Raw genomic sequence first — 21,895 nt, 5'->3', positions numbered from 1 at the left:
TACATTAACAGCAATTGGGTTATCAGTCTCCAGAGTTAAATAAACAAAATCTAACCTGTGTGACTGAACACCACCAAGGTACTTGGAAGACATCCCATATATCCCTAAGAGCTGCTCTCAGCAGTGTCCGTGGCATTTGGCTTCACCAAACTGCTCCAACGGATTCCTGGGGTCAAGGGTCCCTTGGCTGGGCTGAACTGAGCAAACTTGGGGGGGTGGAGGGAGGGAAACGAGTGAAATATAAATAATTCACAAACCGTTTTGTGCAAATTTTTTTTATTTCCACATTTATATCACAACGTGTCCACTTAAAGGACCAAATAGCAAAGTTGCTCCCTTCTGCATCCCAGGAACACAGAAGTCTAGTTACTGTACATTCACTAAGGCTCTTTGTTTTTGCAAATTGCGTTTATGATGGATATCCATAAGGCAAACAATATCTAAAGGAATGGTAACAAGTATATTTCCAGCATACAAACAGGCTTCCTTTTTCCCTCTCACAGTACAGTTACAAACTTGTAGCACCCTCATTACATTTAGATTCTAGAAAAGGTGATTTTTCTTTTTATTTTTTTTTGTCCTTTTTTTTTTTTTTTTTTTTTTTTTTTTTTACCTAGAAGTTTGCAGGAAGGGAAAAGGAGGAAAAATATTTGGCTGGTGGTGGTGGGATCAAAAAATATCGTTAAACATCTAGTTTTTGCAGCATTTCTCAGAGACTGGATTTAAACTGAAACCAGACTAAAGGATGTGGATGCCTATGGAATGTTGAGCTGAAGCTGGAGGCCCAGCCTGCAGTGCAACACCTGCTGTTTAAAACCCAATCTCCGTTTACCACATGACTTTCGACCAACGCAATCATGTTCAGAGATGTGATAGAAATAAAACTACAGTTTTTGCACATTGTCTCTCGAATATCTCACTGCCAAATAAAAAAAAAAAAAAAAAACCAAATCAAGTCAAATAAATAGATGCATATTTTGTTAAGGTAACTTCCACAATTTTCTCTGTACCTGCCTGTACTAAGATTCCGGCATTCAGAAAGTGCTGGAAATCCTCTTCACTTCTTGGGGGACTAACACTTTTTATAGCTGGCTGGCTAGAGAGTTTTGAACTCACTGATCAACCTTCGTATGCCTTCCTTTGCAATTGTTAGTAAACTGGTAGCAGCATTTCACAAAAGGAGAATTTAAAGGAACGAGCTGGAAAGGCCCAGCTCCCTCCCCCCCTCTGCTCGTGGGGCCTGTTTGTCCAGGACAGGAGGTTCTCTCCAGCTGGAAGTGGCATCGTGTCTGCCAGTTTTTGCCAACTGCAGGTGTAAAAAAAAAAAAAAGCAGGGTTTCAGCAAAAACCTGCTCTCAGTCTAGGCAGACGTAAGGCAGGATGTTCAACCTCCCATCATCCCCGTGTGGATCTAAGGATATGCACTGTGTCCAATCATACCAGTTACCCTGTGTGTCATAACAACCGTTCACGCCCGGCCAGTTGTGGTCACGTATCCTGTCGAGGTCATCGCTCGTGACCTCCCTGGTGACCCCAGGCAAGTCTGTAGGTTTGCTGTTAGGAGCTAGAACGTGAGTCTTTCTAGCCTCTTTTCTAGTGCTTTCCTCCTGCTTTAAATACTCAGACATGAAGTAGTGAGCTCCTGGAGTCTGTACTCCTGATGAGGACAGCAAGCTACTCTGTCTGTTTAAATATGACTGAATGATTTCATTTCTGGATAACTCTTTCCAGTTCGTTTGTTCAAAAGGGCTTTGCAGGTTGGGTTTTTGCTCCTGCTTTTCCGTTTCTGTCCTGTGCTGTTCAGTAAGTGCAGGGATTTCTACCTGCAAAGGATCTTTCGGTGTTAAAGGTTTTATCTGTCCTGTCATGGGATCAAAAGTGAGTTTTCTCTCTTTTAACCTCACAGGTTTCACACCCCCTTCTGTCACGTGCCCATCCAAGTTGACTGTGTAGTCTCTGGGTCGGTACCTTTTCTTCTTTTTACTATCAGACCCTGAAGCAGCATCGTCACTGTCCATTTTGGAAGTGTCCTGTGGGAAGCCCACGTGTGGCAGGAGCGAGTCCCCGGGGTGGGCGCCAGCCTTGCAGGTAGGAGATGTGTGGAGGGGCCCCGCTGGGTGCCTGTGTCCCTCAGGAGGGACCTGCTGCTCCTGCCAGTGCTGCAGGACCTCGGCGGCCGAGGGCTGGGGGAGCTCCAGTCTCTTGGCTGGCAGTGGAGGTGTGGGTGGTTGCATCAGGGATGGTGGTGGCGATGGCACCTGTGCAGTGTCTAAGAACTGAGACCTCTGAGATGGACTGGGCATCGAATCCTTTGGTGAGTACGTGCTGTGCTGCCGAGCAAAAGTATCCTGCCTGACATTCCTGGGGCTAAAGGAGGAGCAGCGAGGGCTCTTGGGCTGGTGAGGGCCCGTGGTCTCTTCTGATTTATCATGCTGCTGAAGCACCGCAGTCTTTAGCAACGAGGAAGTGCTTGAAGGTTTTACAAGTCCTGGAGAACTGGTGTGAGGTTTTACAGCATTTACTGGGATCTTACTGTGTTTATCGTTTTCACTGAGTTCTGTCCTGCTGCTCTCGGGCCCCGCCTGTAGATTTACGTCTACAGGGCTGGGAAAATTTTCAGGACTACCTCCAATTCCGTTTGTTGGAGGGGGTGAAGAGTTTTGTAATACTTCATGACTAGCTTTGGAGACTTTTGGGGGAGGAGGGCCCTGCTGCCCATCCCTGTGATCGCCTTTCCTTTTCCGATTTCCCAGTTTCTCTGGTTTGGGAGAATTCAGTTTCTGTATGTCATTCCTGCTTTTCAGCTCGCTGATGGGCTTCGCTCCAGCCACAGCAGGAAGTTGTGTCTCTGGTTTGCAGTTGTGAGCACCTCCATTCGCTGATCCAGGTGGATTGGGGAGCCCTCTTGGCACTGGGTCGTTCTGGGTCACGGGTTCTATCAACTTCTGCCAATTCCGCAACAATTTCTTGGCACGTTTGGCAAGTTCCTCATTGGATGTCTTCTTCCTCACCTCATTGATGAGCCTCCCGAGCCTTGTTTCCTACAAAGACAGACAAGTTGTTTTACAAACAGGTATCACCATCCCAAGAAAAACCCTTAAAGGAACGTTTCTGCTTTTGCTCACCCTGAGAAATACCTGGTTAAAGACACTAAAGATTTAAGTGTTGAATTAATCTTTTTGGAAGGGATCAGTCCAGCGCTCGGCCACTCAACATGAAACCAGCTGTGGGTTTCAAGCCTTTATTCCCTGAGCTGGGAAAAAACATCAGAAAGGAATTCTTTAATGAGAAGGAACATTGAGAATAAAGGTGTGGGTTCAGATGCAGCACCCAAAAGGTTTGTGTTTACCACAGCGAAAGTCTAAGATCTGCAGAAGGAGCCAAGAGAACAGAATTCCAGGGTCTTTGCCTGTTACAGTAACAATTAACAATAAAAATGTCCATTTGACAAAGCTGACTGCTAGGTGTGACATGTCCTACCTTCCTCCTCCACCTCTCCTCTCCCTTCACTCCCCAGTATCTTGGAAACACATGGAAGAGCCATTTAAACAAATTCCTGGGGTGTCCCAGAGTGGTTTTGTGAGCGGAAGGAAGTGAAGTGTTTGATTGTTCCCAAAGCATGTTTGAAAACAAAGAATTGTTCCACAAGTCAGATTACTTAAGAAAAGGACTTCAAAGGAGAACACAGACCAGCCTGTGAGAGAAATATGCAACCTGTTGGGATACATATGTTGAAATAACAGGTGGAGTTGTAATTAAGCAACAGTTAAAAGCAAGAACACCGCTAATTTCAATACAAAGGGTGAAAAAAAAATATAAATCAGCCATAAAACTTCTTTGGGCTGTTTCTACGAGTGGCCAGTGAGACTGCAGCTCTCCCACACCTGCTCTCACCAAAAAGATCAGGTATTGAAACCTACCTAAATGAATTTTAGATTGATTTTAAAGACACACAGCAACTATATTCCTATTTCAGATTTCTGGTGCTTGGTCACCAAACATCTACGAAGGTGACCAAAACTGCAGAGTCATATTGCTGAAGGCACCCAAATTCATCAGTGGCAAGTGATGATTAATGTAGTGCCCTGCACAAACAGGAACTGTGCTGCCCAGAATACTGATCTGGCCCAGAAAGGATCCCTGTGTTCAGCGAGATGTCGGAAGCAGCACGAGAGGGACAAAATAATATCTTAATTGTGAATCCTTTGCAATCCATCTATTGTTTCCAGAAAAGCTCCAATGGAAATTAGAAAGGCAGAGAAAGTCCTTTTATACACACAAAAATCATGTTCAGAGCGTGACATACCTCAAGTGCCTCTTTGGTAATGGGATATTTCTCCAGGCTGGAGATCACTTCCAGCACTGCCACCATGTTATGGATCTGCAACAAGGAACACAAAGTCACTTCATGTTTCATGTACAGGTCTTAGTTATCAAATGTAATTTAAGACCTTCCACTTTATAATTGCTGGGAGCCTTAATCACAAACTGCTATCAGACTGTCTGGCTTTGGGGAGCTGATTGTTCAAGAAATAGGGACAAGGACACTTTACTGACCTAGTTGGAAGCTGCAGGAGCTGTAACAAACACACTCTTATGTAAAACTCAAGGAAACATTTGCAATTAAACAGCTGTGACTTAGCAGCAAAGTTCTGAGACCCCTGGGCAAAGCATCAGTTAATTGTCCTAACGGGAAACAAGTGCCCAGCAGACCAAGAGCAGCAGCCACTCCAGTGGCAAATCTGGATTTTTTTTTAGGCACCGCTTCAGATTTACAGAAGTCAGCATTGTACAGTTTTATTCACGATATTGCTGCTTCCTGTGGCTGCACACCAAGAGTCTCCAGAGGCTCCTGGGGCTGGGGCTGTGCCCAGTAGGTGTCCCCAGACCATTGTCCAGACCGGCCGCGGCTCCTCCGGCCACTCCAACCCCCCCGGGACCCCCGTGCTGGGGGGGGAACACGGGGAGGAGGAACTGCACAAACCCACAAAACTCACATTTAAAAAGTGAGCCTCAAGTTCTCTCATGGGCTGCACTGCAGCATTTCAGCACCACCAGTGAGCTGCACACAGACACAGTTCCCCCAGTCTGAACATCCCCAGCACACGCGTGATTTTAATCATTTTAATAATTTCCACAAGGAACCCCAGATCCACGTTTTAGGGACATGGTTTAGGGGTGAACTCGGTAATCTTAGAGAGCTTTTCCAACCTAAACGAGTTTAGGATCCTACACAGAGATCCCTAATTTCCATTACCTGATGTTACAAGCACCGAAACTTGGAATTTCTAATTCACCTTTGGAGGCAGATTTAAAAGATAAGCACAGGGAAACTTGAATCACAGTCTCATTTATTGCTTAATTGCATTTGTGACTCAACTGGACATGAAGTGCACGTGAGAAAAACCTCTCAGCAAGAACCTCTGCAGGGATCCCACATCACCCTGAAGCCTGAGCAGGAGCATCACCAGCAGCTCTGCCCTCCCAGCCACACTCCCCTGCAGGATTCTTCATTTTAAAAAGACTGAACTTTGTAAGAATTGGCTTTTTCGAGTCAGTTCTACCCTTCCCTTAGGATACAACAGAAAAACCAGGAGCTGAAGTCTCTTTCTTTCAGGAAATCTTGGGCATAGATCATGTTCTGTCCACCCCAGCAGAACTGTTTAATGCTGAGGGTACCTGGATAAACCTTCCCTGATTTTCTGATTTATTTATCAAACTTATGTTTAAAAGTCTAAACAGGCTTTGAATGATTCTAACTCTTACAGGCTGTGAAACCAACTGCAGGCCAAAGATTAATCAATTTGTCCTGGTTCTTTCTTCACTGAACTACGTTGTCTCTGCAGATATTTACAGCCCTATCATGAGGTCAGCTCTGCTAAAACTCTGCTTAACCTTTAGAGCAGCAATAGCACCTATTCTGACATATTTTAGTTTTCACTATTTCACTTCAGTGCACTGACTTTCATCCATGTTTTGATCCTTGCCCTGCCCTCAGTGCTCAGGAAGCACAGTTTAACACCACAGTTTAACTAATATATAATACCAGGGTTGGGTTTTTTTTTCAGTTTCTAGCACCAGAGCCCTTAGAATAGTTAATGCTCAATTCTGGGACTTTCCAGACACATTTTTAAACTTGTAAAACATGATAACTCTCCTTCCCAACACAGATTTTAGACTCTGAACTACCAGGGTGCAGAAGGCTCTGCATTGCAAACACCAGTAATTGGTACAACGATTTTTGCAGTTACTGGTAATCCCCAAATATTCATTATCTAAATGACAAACTGATGGCAAAAAAAAGGATTGTCAGCCTATCAGGAAGGGGAAAGGGATGTTGTGTGTGCACACACCTACAGAAAGATGAAAACTGGTCAGGGAATTTCCAGTAACAGCTTTGCTTTTGTTCAACACACCCAAACACACACGACTGGATCCCCCAAATGGTAAATCATCTCCCAGGGCCGGGTCTACACCAGGACTGCCAGCCTGGGACTTCCCTCCCTCTTCTGGGGACACGTGGTGCCAATTAAGGACAGTGAAAGTGGCTTTACAGCACCCAACTCCTGCTAAAACACAAACCACCCGTTTGGGATTCCTCACACATTTGTCACCAATTCAGAGCAGGAAGGCTCCCAACATCTCACACTTCCAGCAAGAAGCTCCCCTCATTTTCCCTTTTTTCACCTATAGGAAAGTTTGGTTCTTTAAAAATAAATAAATACAATGTTCAGGCAGGTTCAACAACTTCTTCCCCCTTCCCCAGTAGTTTCCTTGGAATGTTTCAATGAAACTATCATAAAGAGAAGTTTATAATGAGAATCAAATTGCCTGTTTTAAAATAACACAGACTATGAAGTTTTTTGGGGTACAGTTAAACAGCAATGGAAACAAGATGACCTCCCAAAACACTTCAAGTGTCACCCATTCCATGAGAAGACACCTGTTGGGATAACAGCAATATTGCACACCAGCATCTTTACCTTAAACCATCTGTCACTGGCTTAATAAAATTCATATCTGTCACATAACCAACATGAGACTGACTCTACAAAACCTACCAGGACCCTCCTATTTTGAGCAGCACCAGAAATGCTGATTTATTAATACAAAGGGCTATTAAAGATGCTTATTGGATACACAACCAAGTTCCACAGAGCAGAGTGGGACAGGGAATTTTGGCAGCCTGGCTCTCCAGACACCTGTCAGGAGTGTAACTGCACCACTCAGTGCCTCAAGAACTTGCATTTTAGTTTCTACCTGCCTTTGTCTGCTTGCACTGCAGCCCTTAGCACCCCCCAAAACAACAACTGCCATGAAGCAACCCCAGGACCTGCATTTGGGAGCTGTCAGGAACCAGCTCAGAATAATTTACAGTGTTCCAAAGATCCCGAGCTGTTCCCGTGCTGGGAGCACTGACTGGCACAGACCAATTCACTCCAAAGTTTAGAGCAGAACATCTGCTTTGAGTCATCTGTGATAATCCCTTCCAGCCAACCCTAATGACAGCCACAGAAAACAAATCTTATTTATTCCATGCAAGGCTCCTTAAGTCATCCAGCCATTCAGCCACACTCAGGAGCTTTACTACTGCTATCCAAGATCTTTTCCAAGTTAAGCACTAAATGTTTTTACTCCAGCCTCAGAAAAAAGCAGGGGTTGCTGAACTCTCTGGAAAAGATCAAACAGCTTAATTTCCTTTTCTTAACTGCCATCTTAATCCTATTTTAGCATTTATAAACCAGGACTGATTCAGTAACCAACTTCAGGGGAAGTGTTACCCAGCAGTTTAAGGGGGGGAGTTGGGAAGTTTGAGGTACAGCTGCTCCCTCCCACCTCCAATTCCAGTGACACCTTCCCAAGGAGATCTGAAAACAGCAGCAAGCTCAGCATCCACACGAGCTGCATCACCATTTCCACATGCTGGGATGTGTTTTCTGTTGGACCAGCACACTCCACGTCATGTTTTGATTCTCTTCCTTCACCTCCACACCAGTCCAGATCCCAAACACAACAGGAACACCCATGTAACACCTCCCTGCCTTCCCCAGGACTGCCTGGACACAGCACAACCTGCACTCCCTCCACTGCTGCCTGAGAAACAAAGGTTACACAAACTTTCTACTGCAGTCATTTGGATAAAGCAATTTTAAGTTTTGGTTGGTTTTTTTTGGTTTGGTTGTTTTATTTTTATTTTTTTTTTACATTTCACAGGGATGTTTCTAAAGATTTCTGCATGCACAACTGTATGAGATCTGAGTTAGGAAAGATGAGATACTTAGTTAGGCCTGGAGTAGAAGGAGCAGCTATTTCTGTGTAACAGGAAAACATTGGTGCACAATCACAAAAAACCTGCAGTGAAACTGCTAATGCAGTTCCCTGCCCACTGTGTTCTGGTAGAAAGGCACTTTTGCATCACAAAGGTCACATAACAATGCTAAAAGGCACCTTTTGATACAGTATCATCGACCACCTGGGGCACATCAGCACCTTTACAAGTTTTTAAAGGGTATTTAAATTTGGTCTGCTAAGCCCAGAGTCCCCCACCAGTGACACTCTGCTAAAACCAAAGTGTAACACCATCATCCTCCTGAAATCACAGGTTAAATAATCAATAACCTGACTCCACTGTGGGCCAGGTGAAACAGAGCTCACAGGGCTCACAACACGCTGGCTTGGAGAGAAAGTATTTGCCACCATACTTCAACTTACTTACTCAAAATATCTATAAATACTCCACATGTTGCTGGTTTCAAAGAAGGTACTTTGGCATCATTGTCCCACCTGTAGCATCAAAGCACAGAAGCAAGAAGTCCAAGCTGGAGTTTTCTGTTGCCAGTCAATACAAGGAGGGTCGAGACAGTTCACAGGAGCATTTGTACAGTTTTTGTTGTCCTCCCCCTGCCCCTGGGGCCGGCAGCACTTCACGGAGGAGTGACCAAACGGTCACAGAACACAGGGCTGGGTACATCCTCAGGAAAACGTTCAAGAAAATCCTGGGTTCAGGGTGGATCTTGCTGAAATGGCCACGGAGGCAGAACTGATTCCAAGGAGGTGCAGTGCCCACTATTCCAAGGAGGTGCAGCACCTGCTGGTATTCCTTCTTTTCGGAGCTCTCGGCGTCACCTGCAGCCAAGCACCAACTCCTCGCCCACACTGGGGTCCCCCATCAGTGCCACATCTTCCCCCCAGCACTGCTTTGGTATAAAAGCTACTTCACTGCATAATAATCTAAAATATGGAATAATAAGAAGAGAAAAGTTGCTGTTTCACAGGAGGCTTTATTTGACCGTGGCAATGGAAACACAGCGGTGCAGGGTTTATTCACCTCACAGGTAACAAGATAATCAGACACTGACAACACACACCATCAGCAGGAAACTGGAATGTCATTTTTTTCAAAGATACAGCCCAAACACACCAAATTAGAATCCAGGTTACAACATGCTGGTATTTAGTTCAGTTCCCTTGCAGCTGATCTATTAACAGTTCCCCCTACCCCCAACCTGACATGGTGTTGTCTAAAGATAGGGAACACCAGACACTACTCACAGCCACCACATACCAAAAAGATGATCATGCACTACTTTGTTCATAATCACTGCAAATGTTTGAAAGTCAGTTTGCCAAGAAAGTTCCAATACTAACCAAAGATATTCTTGGAGGTGGAGGCCAGTTTTCAAATAGTATTTTAGTAAAACAGATCTTTAAACACGAAGGAATCGATGGTTTGGGTTGAAAGTCATCCATTGGGAATATCTTCTGTGATAGAGAAATTCATTTGGAGTCCATGCCTTAAAAAATGATTAATTTGTGATGCAAAACACAAGTAAAAGGTAGAAGAAATGCTTCTTGACCACCAAGAACTGTCCAAAAAGCGTCCAGGCACAACAAGCATTATCTGTACCTCCAGACTTAGAAGTTCCAGGCCTAATTTAAAGAGCCAAAGCAATCTGCATAAGTTTTATTTATATTTAGGCTTTATTCAGTGGTAAAGTAACATCATCCAGATACCTTTCTGTGTATACACTTCACAAAGCCAGGATCAAACAAGAGTAAGGGCAAGTTCCAATAAAATTCTGTAGTGCAAAGAAATGGCCAGAGCTGAAATATTTCCCTGGAGTTGGTTGAGCCCTCTGCTCCCTCCTGGCAGTGCCCACACACATCCCTGGGCTGTGGAGAAGCCACAGCAGCCAAGGGAATAAGGAGAGTTTGCCAGCAGAAACAACACCAGAAAGCACAACTGGTCCCAGCACTTACAAAGGGCCTGGAGACACAAATCCCCAGCAGTGGAAGTGCCACCAATGCTCCAGCTTTTCTCTCCATGGCCCATTCCCAGGGACACATCCAAGGGCCCTGACACAGCAGGAATACACTCCATGCTTGGGCAAGGCAAGGGAAAGCACCCAACAAGAGGAGTGTCCACTGGAGGAGCCATTTAGAAGACACAAGAGGTGGTAAAATACAGACTGTGAAGACAAGACACACCCCCAGTCCATGGGACAGAAGTGGCACTGAGGAAAAAGCTCCTGACTCCAGGAAAAGGTCTTTAAGGCCAACAGAAAACATCAACAGTGAAAGACTTTTCTCCATTTGTATTTATTAGCCAATAACTGGAAGACATTTTTGTTCCTGCAGAGAGAAATACTTGTCTGTCAGCTCCAACAGTTACTAAGCATTTTGTATAAATACCTTAGGAATTGTACCTGTAGTGCCAACCCTCAGTTGCAGATGAAACAGAGAATGTGAACCCCCACATTTCTTTTTCCACCCCCACAAAAAAAACCCTGGGCAAATAAAAATTCATTAGCCTGATTTAAAAAGACCAGCAGCTGAAGAAATAATAATCAATTGGAAAAGTGGGTGGCACAAATTCCAGAGGAAGGGCCATGGAGCACAGTGCCAGGCACTCACTGCCACTTTCACTGGCACCCACCAGGAAAGATAATTTAGGTGTTGTTTTCCACACAGCCCCAAACTGCAAGGAATGGTACAGGAATCAAACTGATCTGGAATTACACGTCCATTCAAGGTGTGACAGTTCACAAAGAACATACATAAAGAGGTCAGAGGAGAGTGGTGGAAAGAGGTTTTGAAAACATGGTTAGTAACAAAAAGTTTAAGTACTCATTTTACACAGTATTGTAAAAATAAGGATGAAACATGTGAAGCTTGAAACCAGCCTTCCTCTGCATTATTAGTCATAATAAAGAAAATGTTAATCAACTGTTTTCATGCTCATTGGCCTGATTTGCAACAAGACAAACACTGATTACATATAAAATACCCAGAGAGCTACCAGTGCACTCAAATAAGCTCTTCAGTAGTCTCCAGAACCACTACAGAAGTTTAAGAACAGATTAGACAAGTCCAGAAGGAGCTGTTTTATAAAGGTGATGCTACTTCAGGGGAGGTCATGGACCACAAAGCTCCACCAAGTCCCTTCCATGAAAGGTCCCCTACCATTCCCACCTGGGGAACAGATCCTGAACAGCAAGGAGCAGACACACACTGAAACACCCATTTCTATCTGCTCCAAACTAGACTCAGAGTGGCAATTTAAAGCTCTGTCCTCTCAAAGAGATCTATACAGCTGGAGCAGTTTGTATTATAAAGGACTTATAAATTCAATACTCCAAACCTCCCTGCCCCAGCACAGTGCTCTGAGTAAATGTGAACCCAGAGGAGATGCCCAAGGTTTCCATCACCACTCAGGCTCTGTGGTCACTGTCTATCACCATTTCACCACCTCACATCCCCTCTAGATCCCCTCAATCACTGCACTGGTCCTAAGGACACCCAACCATGACAGAGTTTCCTTTGTCCACATCAGAATCATTTCTCCTCCTCTTCCTCCCGTACAAAAACTTCAGCCAGACTAATATTGGTAGTTACTATTTATTATAAGCCATGAACTGAGATCCAAAATTATTCCTTCAAAATTTAGAGCCATAAAATGAGGCTGCTGGGCAAGAAAAGTCACGGGAACAACTGGTCCTACTTTGACGAGACAGAAAGGCAGTTTGATGACTATTCAAGCAGAATAATACAGAAAATCCAGCCTTAAAATGTGCCCCTTCTGATTTATCATGAGTTTGGTGCTTTCTGCTGTAAGGAACTCACCTGAACTCACTGTGGTACCTCCTTGGGTTATGGTGAGGGCCCAGTCAGGCACCAAACGGCCCTTAAAGGCATTGCTTGGACAAAATCATTCTGTGATCATCTGCTCCATCTTAATCCACTCCAGAGAACTGGTGGACATTTAAAATCATCCAACATGCACTGAAGGACTCGATGAGAATGGCTTCAAGGGGTCCAGAGCTTTCTGAAGTTCTTAAATATTATGTAACCCATTCACAGAGTATCTACCGAGAGCTGTTAACACAGAGCAGTTTATATTTGAATGCAACTCAGAAAGGCCCTATTAATGTCACCACAATACAGACTTTTCACTCTTTTCTTAAAGAATAAAACCATCTATCAGTGTATAAGTGTATTTTAAATGCAGCAGGCAAACTGTTATCAAATTCCTAGGGAAGCTTCTTGGACAATTACTTAAATGATGGAGGAATCATTTAAGGAATGATTCCTTAAAACGAATCTTAAGGGAGATGAGAGCCTGATGAATAAAATGTTGAATACATTGTAGAATTTATTTATTCATCACACTGGAGAGTAATATGCTCCTGTGACTGCTCATGAGAATTTGAGCATGGTCTGTTTGTTCACAAAACCGGAGAAAAATAGTCTTACAAACTGGGAAAGTTTTAAATGTCAGGTTTGCAGAGAAGTCACTGTATCCTTTCAGCAACAGTTACCAACACAACACTTCTGTCAGGACATATCACAAGGGAGCTTTATGGATATGCAAAAAAAACCTGAAATGGATTTACTCATCTCCTAGAATCATTGCTCTTCAAATTTTAGATTAAACACTGCTGCCAGTCACCCACTCCCAAATAACTCTGTTCTCTGAAGACCATGCAGGTCCTCAGGACAATATCACCTGTCAGGAAAGTGGAGCCTTCTCAGTGGAGAACACTTGGCCATTGCAGCCAGTGGAAATACCTGGGAACAAAATGCCTTTTCTGCTTTTGGATGGGAAAAAAGCCTTTCCCAGAGGAAGGCGAGCACGGAGCTGTTTCAACTCAGGGCTTACCAGCTGAAGGGTCACTGTGAGAGCAGCTCCACTCCAGAGCTGAGTGCCCAGTGTTTTATGTGTATTTAAACCCAGAATACAGAATCACTGAATCACAGAATGGTTTGGGGTGAGAGGGACCTTAAAGCCCATCTCATCCCAGCCACTGCCATGAGCAGGGACACCTCTCACTAGACCAGGTTGCTCCAACCTGGCTTTGGACACTTCCAGGGATGGGGAAGAACATTCAGGAAGCTGCAACCTGGCACCCATTATTTCTAACCTTGGAGCAAAAAACTTCACCATTTCCACTTCAGAAAGCTCCAGTGAGGCTTAAGCCCCTTGGCAGCCTGTCTTAAAAAAGTCCAGTGAAGAAAATACAAAGTCAGAACCCAATAGCTCAGATTTGGACACACAAACTCCTCCACATGTGACAATGGACACCGAGTTTTACAGTGCACAGACCCCTCCCAATGTGCTCAGCCCATGAGCTGCAGGCACCCACCTTCACAAATACACCTTAAAGATCACCTCCTGCATCTGCTCTTCCATCTCATTGTGCTCAACTCTATTCAAGAATCAACTGTAGTTTCTCCAAGGATTAACTATAATATTGAAATATTTTTTTCCTGGAACTGTCAGGATGATAACTTATATACAGACATAAAACTCCCTGTTCTTTCCCTTGCAGTTTAAGTATGGAGCACAAGGAGTGTTACACACTGACCTGTTCAAAAAGCTCTGCTTAAGCCATGGCTCGAGTTACAGATACTTGTAGATGTGCTGGAAGTTTGTTCACCAAGGAGAATTTATAATTGTGCATCACTACCCTGGGAAAACACCACGTTCCTCTACCTTCCATAGTTCTATCCTCCTTAACAAATAAATCAATGCAGACCTGTACTATAATTGTGATACTCCACAAGCTGATCCTGCATGGAAACTATGTGAGAAAGCAGCTCCACAAAGTGCTGGCTGTCACTGTCAGACAAGACTTCCACCTCTGCACACTCATCTTCACAGCAGAGTCTGAAAACACAGCCAGATCCCAGAGCCAGCTGTGGACTCAGGATCTCTCCTCCTCAGCTGCTGGGTTAGAAACCACTTTGCTCAGTAAAACAGAACTAATTACATTTTACTTCCAGTGACTCCTCAATGGAAACTGCTACCACTGACTGTTTGGACACGCTGAAAATTGTATATTTTGGTATTAACAATCACACTCCACTGCCCTGTGAAAGCCATGCCCCAGAAAACACCAATTCACTGCCGAGTTTAGCAGATTGCACCTCAAATTAAAGCAATTTGCTGGCACTTAAATATTGTTCCAGACACCGAAAGCATGAATTACCCACAGAAAGAGTAATTTAGCTGTTAGAATACTGAATAAACAAACCTACATTTACATTAAACTTAATGTGAGGCACTTACTTACCTTTACCTTAAATATTTCTTTAAAGGCCAAGAGTATAAGTGGGGCCACATCATACCACGTTACACAGACAGAAGGAAGTTTATTTGGAGTTATCACCAAGCTCAAAATGGGTGAGAGGAGATAACAGCAAAGCGTTATCAGCCAAAACAGACATGTTTTTTTATGTATAAGAAATACCCTGACATTAATTTTAACTCCAAGCCTTATATATTGGAGTAATTCTGCCTTAAAAGAAGTGCTTCTTGACTAATTTCCTCAGCAGGCAGAATCGATTCCTCCTTTCCCTCTCCTGAAACTTTTGTGGTTCCTTTAAAATAGAAAACTCTTACTTGTCAGCTGCAGCACCTTCTTGAAGAAACTGGAAAAGGATCTCTCGGAGGGAGAAAAAGCTCCAGCTGCTCTGAAGCTGCTCTCAGCAGGAGCCAGAGGGGCCAGAGTGACAGCGCTGCTGTCACGTGGCCGCAGCCAAACCCTGAAGAGAGGCAAGGACACACACCTTACTGCTCCTAAATCAGGCTCACCCTCAACTCACTGGACAAAACCCTCACAAACGACCAAGTGGAGCTCCTAGACCAGGCCCAGCCTTCAGCTGAAGATTTTCCTGTTTGCTAATGCATAAGTTGGGTGTTTCTCCACTGTGCCAGTGCCAGGCTGCAGTGCCCGGGCAGCAGGAGCTGTACCCCAGGCCCACCCCAGCTCCAGCCTCTGTGCCCAGCTCTCTGCTCTCCTGGGTTAAAGGTGTGCCAAGGTGCAGCCAAATGCCCTCATTCCCCCTGGAACACAGAGGTCCCCAGGGAGACAAAGTCAGAAACCACCACCCTCGGGTTCTCTGCTGCCTGGGAAGTTTGTTTCAGCACATCCCTCCTGCAAGGCCCCACACCTTGCACATCAGCTGTGGTTCGTGGGGACTGTCAGAGATTACTCCCCATGTTTAAGCTCCCTACAAAAAGCTGGTTCTTCCATCCACTGGCTGCTTCATGGCTACACCAATAAAAATGTGTTAATGGGTTATTTCCCTGCAGCCTCTGAGCATTCAGTGTTCACTTCTCACCCAGGGCCCACAGACAGCACGTGCAGGCAGGTACTTGCTGCAAAGTTTTATCATTGGGATTTAAAAAGCCCTTTAATGATCCCCTTTAATGAACCAGCCTGACAACGAGAGGGGGTCACCTGGAGGGTGCTGCTCTGCAACAGCCTGAGCTGCCACAACCCCACTGTCACCTCTCCTCTGCCACACACCAACTACCAACTACTGCTCTGTGCCAAAACTGAACCTCCCTGAGCCCAGGAGGAGCTGGGCAGGGAAAGAGGCCCCTGAGGAGCCCCTGCTCAGGTAGGTTTGGCCAGGTGAGTCCTTGGCTGGCCTGGTGCAGGGTCAGCACAAGGGAGGGAACAGGAACAGCTGGAGGTGGGGATGGGGATCCCAGCAGCAATCCCAGCTCCACTGGCAGCTTCAGCTGGTGTAAGCACATGGGTTTAAGCCAAAACAATCCAACTTTTGATCATTTGGAGCATTAGCCACACAACCCTTAGTGTAAGGTGGTGGTTTACTCTTGGATTTGCAGAGCTCACTCAGGAGTTACTACTCAGGAGCATCCTCCTGGATAGCTATAAAGACATTTCCCAGCAGTTATCCCAGAACATGGAGTCCCTGCACTGCTGCATCCTCACAAACACAGGATAATTCCAGATATCTGTGAGACACACACAAGCAACAGCAGCAATAAAGGCTCTACAGGTGAAACTTTGACCATAAGGCAGTGACTCTGACCTCAAAAAACCCAGCCAGGCACGGCTGACTTTTGCAGGTAACACACACCTCCTTCCTGCCAGGTCCCAAGGCAGCAGGGGAGCACGAGGAAGCAGCAGATTCCACTTCTCATGGAATCCCAGAATGGTTTGGGTTGGAAGGGACCTTAAAGCTCATCTCATTCCACCCCCTGCCATGGGCAGGGACACCTTCCACCAGCCCAGGTTGCCAACCTGGCCCTGGACACTTCCAGGGCTGGGGCAGTCACAGCTTCTCTGGGTAACCTGTGCCAGGGCCTCCCCATCCTCACAGGGAAGTTTCTTTTCTGCCTCCATACTTTAAGACCCAACTTTGCTGCCACACCTGTGCCAGAACTATTGGTGGTGCACCAAAAGTTTTATCAAGTGACTGAGTTCCATCAAAAACTACCTGGGAAAAGACACATATACTGTCTTTTCTTCTTTAAACCCCGATCAATCCCTCGGTTCAGTTCACCACACCATCCTGCACACATAAAATGGGTGTGTGTAGCAGGAATAAGAAGTGGGTGTTATTTAAATTGCCACTGCTGCCGAAACAAACACTCAAATTACAGCTTCAGAGCAAATGACTCTTGCCATCATCACTGCAACCTGGGCATTTTCAAGGAATTAACACTGGAAAAGCAGTTTGGCATTCCCCTTGCTTTGACCCCGCCATCCAAACTCTCTGATATTCCTGTTTGCTCAGGTTTTGCCTTAGCAGCCTCAAAGTTCAGAATGGTCTCACTGCTGCAAGGAAAACTGTGAAAATGAAAAGTTTTTAAGCCCCCAGCCCCTCAAACCCTCTCAAAAAGTGACAGCCTGGACTGCCACTAAGCCAACAAAGCACTGCCAAAAACCCAACCGTGCCATCACCCTCACACAGGTGAATTCAAGTGAATCCAGGTTTTTTCAATACAGAGCACCAAGAAACACAGCCCTCCTCAATTAAGGTTGCTATGAAGAACCTGAACACAATGGGACTCACTACATCAGGCCCAAATCTTTACCTGGAACCCGGGACTGACACAATAAACTTTCCAGACCCTCCATGTTAGGAAAGGCCCCAACCACCTGCATGTTTAATCACACACCTGAAACAACTCAGGGCCTTCACGCACAAAATGTGAGACTACTGCAAACGAGATGAGCTGCAGCAAGGAAAGGAACAAAGAGGGTGAGAGGTACAACAGGTTCCCTGCACTCAAAACTGCTAAGCTCATTAAGGCCTCCAGAAAAGGATAAAGCTAAAGCAAGAGCCATTCCTAGTCTACTTTCGCCCACACGTAGCACTTCCTGCATCCAAAGAAATCACTGAGACCCTCAGGAAGTGAACCACCACCTTCCTCTGCTTTCTGTTTTTGTGTTATTACAGCAGTGTCTTGCAGCTTCTCCCAGCTTTTAAAACTCTACTAGAAAGTACCTTTCTCCCCAGCGAGGGAGGTTTTGTCTCCAGGACCTTGGTAAAACAACGAACACAGAAAACAGCCGTGGAAGCAGCTTTAACCCTGCAACTGGTGCCAGCTGGGAGATCACCCCGTGCCAACTCACCACCCAACATATTATAACACACAGACCAATTTATTATTAATAATCCAGACCATGGACCACTCCTGAGGGTCTGGGCTGCAAGGCCAGCTGAGATCCTGCATGGACAGCCCAAGTTCCAGCCAAGCCCAACCTCACAGGGAGCACATCCCGGGCTGTTGCTCAAACCAAAGCTGGATTTGTGTGGCAGAAGGGCATTAATGGCAAATAATGGAGTTATTATCTAATATTTAAAAAGGGGAACAGATTGCTGCATATTCAGCATGAGGAACCATTTAATGGCCAGCACAGTTTAGCAGTCAGTTGGAAACAAGAGGTTTGGCCACAGAGCAAAAACCAACAGATCTCATTACTCCTGATGGCAGGTAATAAACTCCCCGAGGAGCACAGAGCACAAATTAACAAGGCAAAGGTGTTCTGCTGGGTGGGAGAGGTGGTTTCTCAGAACACAGAATCTGAAGGAAAAAGCCTTATTTCCACCAGAACCAAGGAATATCTCCCCTGTAACACTTCATACAACCCCTGCTTTCCTCCACCACGAGTCCTGGAATATTCTCACTAACACAGAAGCTTTGGAAGGCAAGTGATGTTGATACTTAGTGCTTAGGTCATGGAGCAGAAGTGGTTTGTCCATGTTTTTTTGAGGGAAAAAGGCTGAATAAATGAAGACACAATACCAGACATCCCGTGTGGCTTCCAAGATGATGTAAGTTCTTTAAAAATAGCTTATTTCTTATAGGTCTCCTTTGAAATAGAGGTTACCCGTGTAAATCCTGAACCAAGTATGGGGAACTAAGTTATAAATATATTCTGCAGCAACTACTAGAGGAGGCTCAAGTGTTAAACCTGCATGTAAATTCAGCATTGCTCCCAAGTCAGCACAGTTTTACAGAGCAGCTGGGGATGAACAATCAGCACAGGAGATAATTTCTTCAGGCCAGCAGGTTGTGAAAGCTTGGGGAAATTATTATTTTGATCAATTCAATAGAGGTAGAAAAATTTGTGTCTCTGGGTTTTTTTTAATTTAAGCCCTGATCTGAGAGTTAACCAAGATCTGTATAACCACACAGACCCTCAGAGCTGCACAGGAATGAATATCCACAGTGGCAGCTCGTGTTAGGGGATGTATCAGTCAAGCTTAAATTTACAGACCCTACAAGAACCAACCGTGTCCTCCTCCTCACCCTCACAGAACAGGCCTGGTTTTGCACACCTGACACTGTTAGTGCAGCTCTCACCCTCTCCAGAAATACACACATAACACACACCAACTACACTGAAAAGCCTGAGTGAAATCCAGGCCTCGAAGCTCGACTTTCTTGGGAAATGAGGAAGTCAATGACAATAACAAATATTGTAGGTTTGAATGCAACCACTTCTGTCAGGAGAAGATTCTAAAACCAGCAGAAAGTAGCCAGTTTTCCATGTGTCCCTGCAGGCACAGCAGCTCATGGCTGCACAGACTCTCCCAGCAGGAAAACACCACAGCAGTTTCTTGTACTTTCACATTGCTGCCCAAGTGTGATTAAACTCAGCATCTACTTTTATACATGTTCAAAATCCAAGTTTTCCTTCCCTCTGTGCCAGGTAGTGAACAACCAAAACCACCACATATCCCATGTGCTTTGGAGCAAAGAGCCTGAGCTCCAGGCCTGCACAATAAACCTCAGCCACACCACCTCTGCTCTCCTTCAAGAAAAGGTTAAACTGGAAGACAGCCCCTGCCTACAGGCACTTGGGAACAATGGGCTGATTTTTCTGCCACCAATTATTGCCCTGGATAAGTATCAAGTATGTAGAATTATAATTTAACATACATCACACTCCTAAACTTAAGGGGCTACTGACCTGTTGGAAGTTCAGCAGAGCTGATGCTCTGCCCTCCCCTTGCAGGGAGCTGCCTGGTTATTTTGGGTCCCCTCACCAGGACAGTGCTGCCAAAGCCTTCCCAGCACTGTGTAACAGCCACGTGTGGAGAAAGGGAAAAGCATCCATCACAAAAGACACTTCCTGGCCGCTCAGCTCTGCAGAGTCGCAGTGTTTTAGAAAGTAACACCAGAATTAGGGTAACCATTGCAGCCTGACAGTTCTGAAGTCAAAAGACACCACGGATCTGTTAGAATTTTATTAAAGTAGGTTGGCGCTCGGTCTCAGGCAGAGTGAAAAATCTGCAGCCGCAGAGAGAGAGCTCAGAGCAGACAGGATTCATGAAGTGCCCCAACTGATATTTCAGCAAGATCCACGGTGAAGCACTGCAAACTCAGACAGCTCCAACGTTTAACAGCCCACAATTACCACCAGCATTCGTCACTGCTGCTCCAGTGTGTAACACTGCAGCTGTGACAGACCCAGCACAGGGGGTTCTACAGAACCTACAAGGTCACAGTGATTTTTCTTCAGTCCACTTCAGGCCACTCCAGGGGGGCTCCAAACGGCAGTAACTTTACTGGCTACTTTAGGACTTTGATACAGGCCTATCACAAAAAAGCACTTGTTCAGACAGCAGCAGGTATGACTTTAACAGAACCAAAACACTGTTTCATACCCCCCAGCCCCTGGAACAACACCCACGCGTTCAGCCTGATGTTCAGGCTGCCCCCACAAACTGCAGATGGCCAAGACAGATCCACGTCTGCATCCTGCAGTGGTGACTGTTGATCTAAGCCTCAAAAATCAGGACAGATTGCGGGCTCTGCAGTCCTCTCACAGCAATAAACACCTAAGCAGAGAATTGCTCGGACCAGCCAAAAAAAGCCTCAAAAGGAGCAAGCGATCCTTCAGATAACCACCACTTAGGGCCACTTACAGGTGAAACACACGCTGACTCCTGTGCTCACACCACATCCCAGAAGGAGCACATAAGCTCATTACGGCGCTGCAGGAAGGGATAAAAAGCGAAGACCGAGGCTGCTCGGCGCTGGAGCAGCTCCAGAGCCCCGGGGTGGCCCCGGAGCGTCCGCGGGGCCCGAGGAACAGGTGGGCGCCCCGGCAGGTCCCGGCGAGGGCCGGCCCAGAGCCCCCTGCAGGCCGCGCCCGAGCCGCGGCCTGGCGTGGGGAGGCGGCCGGGCGGCCCCGCCGCATGGACGGGCAGCGCCGGCCGGGCCCGCAGCACCGAGCGCCGCCGGGGCAGGGGCCGGGGCGGCCCCGGCCGGGCGCGGAGCGGCTCCGGGAGCCTCCACCGGGGTGGCCCCGGGCTGGAGGAGCGGGCGGGCGAGACGCGCCGGGGCTGCGGGACCACCGGGCGGGCAGCGCGGCGGGAGCTCCGCGGGACCGCCCGCGGCGGAGCCTCCGGTGCCCTGGGGAAGGGGTGGTGTGGAGGTGGCCCCGGAGGGCCCCCCGTGTGCCCCGAGCGGGGGGGCGGCGGGATCGCCGGGCGCAGGGTCGGCCCGGAGTGCGGCGGGGGGGGGGGCCGTACTCACGTTGCTCTGCGGGTCGATGGCCTGCAGCAGCCGGTCCCTGATCTGCTGCGGGGACGGGGCCGGAGCCGCTGTCATTGCCTGGGCGAAGCGGGGCGGCTGCGGGGCTGCGGCCGGGGCTGGCGGGCGGCGGCGGCGGCGGCGGCGGGGCCGGGCCGGGCCGGGGCGGCGGCGGTTCCTCACTCGCCGGCGGCGGCGGCGGCGGCCTCGGGGAGCCGGAGGGGCATGTTCGCTGCGCGCGGGGCTGGGGGCGGGCGGGGGGCCGGGGGGAGCGGGCGGGCCCGGCGCTCCCTCCGCTCCGCTCCGCTCGGCTCGGCTGGGGCCGCTCGCGGGGCGCGCTGGGGGCAGGGCCGGCGCCGCGCGCGGCTCCCTGGGACGCGCCCGACGCCGTGACGCGCGCGCGCCGCGCCCCGAGCGCGGCTCTGCCGCCCCCCCCCCGCCCCGCCCCGCCCCGCCCCGCACGGCCCCGCCGCGCACGCTCCCGGCGGGGGCGCGCACCGCGCGTGCGCGGGAGGGTGGGGGGGGAATTGGGGGGCGGGCGCAGGCGCGGTGGGGGAGAGAGGCGGTGTGGGGCTGAGGGGACGAGAC

General features: G+C 47.3%; 1 protein-coding gene and 1 long non-coding RNA gene across 2 annotated transcripts; one reads left to right on the top strand and one right to left on the bottom strand.

Annotated features, from left to right (window-relative positions):
• Positions 1 to 259: 259 nt before the first annotated feature.
• On the bottom strand, positions 260 to 21,440 carry MED26 (mediator complex subunit 26). Its single transcript, XM_027724471.2, has 3 exons — positions 21,311 to 21,440; positions 4,307 to 4,381; positions 260 to 3,041 (listed from the first exon to the last, which is right to left on the bottom strand). The coding sequence occupies exons 1-3, from the start codon at positions 21,383 to 21,385 to the stop codon at positions 1,356 to 1,358; spliced, it is 1,836 nt and encodes a 611-aa protein (XP_027580272.2). The 5' UTR covers positions 21,386 to 21,440; the 3' UTR covers positions 260 to 1,355.
• On the top strand, positions 1,692 to 4,409 carry LOC120323548. Its single transcript, XR_005564092.1, has 2 exons — positions 1,692 to 2,088; positions 2,805 to 4,409. It is a non-coding gene; the product is annotated as an uncharacterized LOC120323548 (long non-coding RNA).
• Positions 21,441 to 21,895: the final 455 nt, after the last annotated feature.

This window comes from Pipra filicauda, unplaced genomic scaffold, assembly GCF_003945595.2.
Source record: "Pipra filicauda isolate LSUMZ 115617 unplaced genomic scaffold, ASM394559v2 scaffold285_size1263560_pilon, whole genome shotgun sequence".
Classification (NCBI taxonomy): domain Eukaryota; kingdom Metazoa; phylum Chordata; class Aves; order Passeriformes; family Pipridae; genus Pipra; species Pipra filicauda.
Note: the sequence above shows the minus strand (reverse complement) of the source record. Positions and strands in the feature narration are given on the sequence as shown.

What these genes read in the sequence shown, in the direction of transcription:
- MED26 (XM_027724471.2), bottom strand. Translation starts at nt 21,385, where the DNA reads ATGACAGCGGCTCCGGCCCCGTCCCCGCAGCAGATCAGGGACCGGCTG. An exon ending in CCATCGACCCGCAGAGCAAC is followed by an intron (nt 4,382 to 21,310) that starts GTGAGTACGGCC and finishes TCCTTGTTGCAG; the next exon opens with ATCCATAACATGGTGGCAGT. An exon ending in TTACCAAAGAGGCACTTGAG is followed by an intron (nt 3,042 to 4,306) that starts GTATGTCACGCT and finishes CTGTCTTTGTAG; the next exon opens with GAAACAAGGCTCGGGAGGCT.